Raw genomic sequence first — 5,178 nt, 5'->3', positions numbered from 1 at the left:
AGAAAGAAAGAAAGAAAGAAAGAAAGAAAGAAAGAAAACTCAGACAGACAGATTGAAGTTGAGCAGTAAAAGTTCCTCCCCACAGTTTGTGCTAACCTGTTGGGTGCAGCACTGAAGTTAATAAAGGATTTAGAGTTTTGTTTGCTTTCTGTTTTAGAGCTTCAGAGACATTTGGCTTCAGAAAAATACTTTTCAGTGTTTTTTGTCTTACCCATGCCTCAATACCTCCTTTCCCTCTTTTCTAATCATAACCTCACCCCCCTAACCTCTGAACACCATCTCCTGCTGCTCTACCTGAAGACCCCTTCGCTACGACTGAGGGAAGTGCAGACATTGCTCCAGAGCTGGACCTGTTCGCAATGAGGCCTGCCAAGACAGAGGCCAATACCACCATCACTCCTTCCACCTCTAGCGAAGCGCCGACCACCATCGCTTCCATCGCTGCTCCTGCTGCCCCTGCCCCTCCTTCCACCACTACTACTACCACAACCACCACCGACGCCACCACCATAGAGTCTGCAGCTGCCCCGACTCTAGATATCTTTGGTGGTAAAGTCCTCATTATGCCTCTAACTCGCATTTTGACAATTAAAATGATAATGAAGATTTTGATTAATCCTAATTGTGTTGCTCTTCCTACTAATGATAATGATRCGAACAGTAATTACTCAACAAGTCCCTACATTACAGATTTGCTTTTCTATTTTCCATAATTCCTCTGCTCCTCACTTAGAGTTAATCAAGCATTTTGACCGCCTCTTCAACAGCCAAAAATCTGGAAAAAAAATCCTAAAAACTGTTGTTGATGTTTTACATTTGAATGCAAACAGTTCTGTGTATTTGATCTCATAAGGGGCATAAATGAATATTCATCTCTTCTTAACAACAGAGGTGGCTCAACTTGTTTGATTATTGACCAAATACTAACAAACTACCAAAACTTATAGGGAAAAAACTGTTTTCTTCTGCTGATGGTTATAGTGTTATTGATACTTTTTATTGAGAATGCCTTATTGTAGCCTATGCACTTTAGTTAAAAGGGAATATTGCTCAAGCTCAGAATTTATGCTCAAATTGAGTTTTTGTGAGTTCCTTGTTCAACCAGAGAAAAAACATGGGTAAGTTAGATTGTGCCATTCAGCTCATATTCTGTGAATGTGACAAAGGCTTCTATCACTGCAAAACACTAGCTAAAGGATGCAAAATGTTAACTAAATGGAGAGAAAAAGCTAACTCAAATTAGAATAATGCTTGTTAAAATTAGCAGTTGTCTAACTAAAAGCTAAAAGTAAAAAATATCTAGCTACAAGCTAAATGTGGTGAAAACTAGCTAATAGCTAGTAGCAAAATGTTAGTCAAAATAGCAAGTGTTTGACTAAAAAGTAAGTGTAACAAAATGCTAGTTAAAGTTGATACTRTATGATCAGCTAATCAGAGCAAACAGATTTCTGCTGGACAGTGCGGGGGGGGGGGGGCAGCAGAGGTGTCTGAGAAGTAGCAACAGAAAAGGTGAGGTCTCTCGTTTGTTTACAGGAAAACACAATCACATTGAATGTGAATAATATCAGTCTAATTTGTTATGCAGGCTGCCTATTTGGAGAAAGATTCAGAAAGGAAAAAAATTTGTCCCAGCTGATCTCCTCCAGTGATGTTGCACTTAAACTTACACTTTTGAACACTGTTCAAAAGAATGAGCCAGCACAGACAAGCAACATCATCAGGCCAGAACTCTGCAGTTTACACTCATCTACAGGCCAGCAGTCACTCTTTCAGGGATGAAGATGTTCTCATCCATAGAGAGGAATGTTGGTTTGAGAGAGGAGTAAAGGAAGCCATTTTTGTGAATTATTTGGCTGATGGTCCTCTTTTGCATGTGACCAACCTATGTGTCCACCATGTGGAGGCAGTGCTTATAAGGCTGAGTTCACCTGAAACTCAGACTGAAGAAGTCTCTTGTAGGAGAGATGAAATGTTTCATTAAAGAAGAACCCTCCAGAAGACCTACTTATTTTTATTTATTTATTTTTTATACCTGGATTACGGAGACACATCAGGAAATTTATTTAGATACATTAGAAAAGCCAGCTGTAGGATTGATCCAATTGATTTATGACAAAATACCTGTAAATTTGTTAGTTGCTAAGTGAGTACAGGCTAATAGGCTAAACTAAATTGAACTAATACTAAAATCAACATTGTAAGAATAGGTTTCAGATAAAGTTACACACTGATGTGGTCATTGTATTTTTTTTTCTGTTTCAAATAGTAACATCGGATTTTGAGGACCTTCCTTGTTAGATTCCAATGCTTAAAACTTAGCTTTGCTAACTTCAAAACATTTCAGTCAGAACTTTGCAAACACAAACAGACCCAGACCTTCACTGGTGACACCACAAATTGGCAACCAAAACTACAGTATATCACAAAAAGTGGTCGACTTTGTCTTCATAACAAAGTTTGGAAATATTCCCCTTTAACTTTTGCACTTTGTCTTTTTGCATTGCACCAAAGAGTTACGCAGCTGCTTACCCATTTATTATGAAACAAACTGCTCTCTTTTTGCTCTCCTTCATCTCTTTTCTGAACTCATCTTCTGAATGCACCGGACTTGAAATCTGAATGTCCATGTGGTTGTCTGTCCTTGTTCTTAGATATGTTTGATTCTATGCCTGAGCAAAGCCCCACCACAGAATCCAAAGCTGCTACCACTCCTAGCGTAGACCTTTTTGGTTCAGGTACAGGAGTTGAAATCCATTTCTGTGTGTGTGGAGCCTCTCTGTCTCCTCTGGTTTCTATATGTCCACTCTTTTGTCGACAATTTATCCCCATACGTCTTGGTTTGTCCCCCCCTCATAGTGGTATGAGAAATGTGCATGCAACCCACTCGTCAAGCACCGGACTGTTGTTGTGGCTTCAATCTTTATGTTTTGACCTGCCACGCTAATGTTTTTCTTTGCTGCTCAATCTCCACGGTTTTCTTCCTTCTCGTTTCCTGCCTCTTTGCTTGCGCTGGTAATTTAGACCTTCCTGCTGTTTCACGCGGGCCCTCTCCGTTGCCCGAGCCGACTCCAGTTGGAGACATTGTGACGGGTGAGTTTTGCTGCTTTACATTTACTGCATCACTGTCTTCCACTCCTTTCTCTATCAGGTGTGCAACCCAACAAGTTTTTGTGGCATGGTAGTGATGTCTGCATGCACATGCAGACCTCTACATGGTGCACGCCTCAAGGAGGTGGATACACAGTTTTGATGCAGGAATGCTTGCTTTCTTCTGCTTGCATGTGTGCTTGAGCAGAACATCTCCACCAGACAACATCTCCTTAGACTTTTAACAGGCGGCAGTTAGTGATTTGTGTTTTTCCTCTGGTTCAGATACRTTTTCATCTCCAGCTCCCACTACAGCTCCTGCTCCAACTTCTCCTCCAGTACTAGAGGCCTCGTCTCCACCGGAGCCAGAACCAGTACCRGAGCCAGTCATTGATCTGTTAGGTACTGTATAACCAAACAAACATCCATCCTTTATATTTTACCCACTTCTTCCTTTCAGGGTCACTGGTGCCCATATCCAGCAATCACTGTGTGAGGGGCCGGGTACACCCTGGACAGGTTGCAAATCTATCACAGGACACATAGAGACAAATGAAACAAACAGCCAATCACTCTTTCCCTCACACYTAGGGACAATTTAGAGTTTACAATTAGCCTAACAGTCATGTTTTTGGTCTGTGGGAGGAAACAGGAGGACCCAGAGAAAACCCACACATGCACGGAGAGAACATGCCAACTGTATTCAGAAATCAATTCAATAATACTTTGTAGCAGAACCCCCCCTATTAAAAATCATATTTAATGGTTTTTAATAGGGGGGTTCCGCTACATTTTTTTTGCTTTATTGATCCCAGAGGGAAATTAAAAAGGTCCCCGGCCAGGATCCGATCCGACAACCTTCTTGAGGAGAGGCAACAGCTCTAACTGAGTCACCATGCTGGCCCCAAAACAAACATATAAAAGTTAAAACAAGTATTTTTAGGATTATACCCTCATACAACTAGAGTCTGCTGAAAAAAATCACGTGTATCAAAGGACTTTATAAAGATATACAGTACATAATATAATAAAATACAATGATGGGAATTCCGTCTCTTTTTTAGAGAGTTAGTTCTCTTGGCTCAGCTCACTAAAAAGAGCCATCTCTTTCTGCTATCAAGTGCCTCCTCAGACTTTTTGTTGTACAAGTCATTACAAAAGTATGTCTAAAAAGAGTTACTAATGTAAAAAAAACTTGAATTACTGTAGATCAAATGTTTATTATATAGCACATCAATAAAAGAAGCAACGGGTTTCAAAAACAGGAGCACCAGAGACGGAGCAACGTTTGTCTTTAATGCAAGTAGGGGTCTCTGCAGTACATAGGTGGAGTTTCTTTGCTGTGTGGGCAGGGTTTGGTAAAACCATGATTGGTTGGGTTAACTTGTGAGGAAATTTAAAACATGAAGAAATAGTCATTTTAAAGTTATTCTGCACATGTAAAGAAAAAATTTGAATTCAAATTTAGTGCGATTAGCACCTTCTTGTCTAGTGTTATGACTAAAATAAAATATAACTTCTTTCTGGTCATTTTGACTGAGTTACATGTCCCCCCAGCTGCCCGGCACTCATCCAACCAAATCTCAGCTTCTTCAAACCCCACCCAAAATAGTCTTTCTGACTATTCATGTCTTTTCCAAGATCCTTTCACAAAAATCAAACAAATCATGTCTCAGACAAACTCATCCTACATACCAGGAAACCAAACTAAGCTTGGGTTATACTTCAATATGACATGAGACAGTGTGTTGCATCATTTTGGACGTCTTTTTCCTGACCAAGTATCAACAGGCTGAAGATGCGGTGGGGTATAAATTATCATAATTCCTCCCACAGCTCATATAAGTATATAAAGAACAATAGCGATGGCTAGATATTGTTTTTTTTTTCACTCAACAATCAGTGTTGTGTTGGATGAAGAGTTCGCAAAGAAAAACTTTTTTTTTATTAACTGTAGTGATGGAACAAAGATGTGAACATCCAACCCATTCTCACTCCCATGTCGTCACATATTGACGCTTTTCCAAGGTTCCCTCTACGTCCGATTTTGACGCGCCGGGTACCCCCGTCACGTCAGTTACTGACGAGATG

At 40.2% G+C, this 5,178-nt stretch overlaps 1 protein-coding gene across 9 annotated transcripts in view; it reads left to right on the top strand.

Moving 5' to 3' along the window:
* Positions 1-5,178, top strand: part of snap91a (synaptosome associated protein 91a) — a 72,255-nt gene that overhangs the window by 50,492 nt on the left and 16,585 nt on the right. For 7 of the 9 annotated variants that reach the window (XM_014020469.1, XM_014020467.1, XM_014020470.1 and 4 more), the window contains 4 exons: positions 301-549; positions 2,652-2,735; positions 3,022-3,090; positions 3,373-3,489. In XM_014020469.1, coding sequence (XP_013875923.1) covers positions 301-549; positions 2,652-2,735; positions 3,022-3,090; positions 3,373-3,489 — 519 coding nt within the window. The remainder of the gene's footprint in view (positions 1-300; positions 550-2,651; positions 2,736-3,021; positions 3,091-3,372; positions 3,490-5,178) is intronic. The other 2 variants (XM_014020473.1, XM_014020472.1) reach the window with 2 other exon arrangements.

Source organism: Austrofundulus limnaeus, unplaced genomic scaffold, assembly GCF_001266775.1.
Source record: "Austrofundulus limnaeus strain Quisiro unplaced genomic scaffold, Austrofundulus_limnaeus-1.0 Scaffold253, whole genome shotgun sequence".
Classification (NCBI taxonomy): domain Eukaryota; kingdom Metazoa; phylum Chordata; class Actinopteri; order Cyprinodontiformes; family Rivulidae; genus Austrofundulus; species Austrofundulus limnaeus.
The sequence above is the reverse complement of the archived record's forward strand: the minus strand, read 5'-3'. Positions and strand labels throughout refer to the sequence as shown.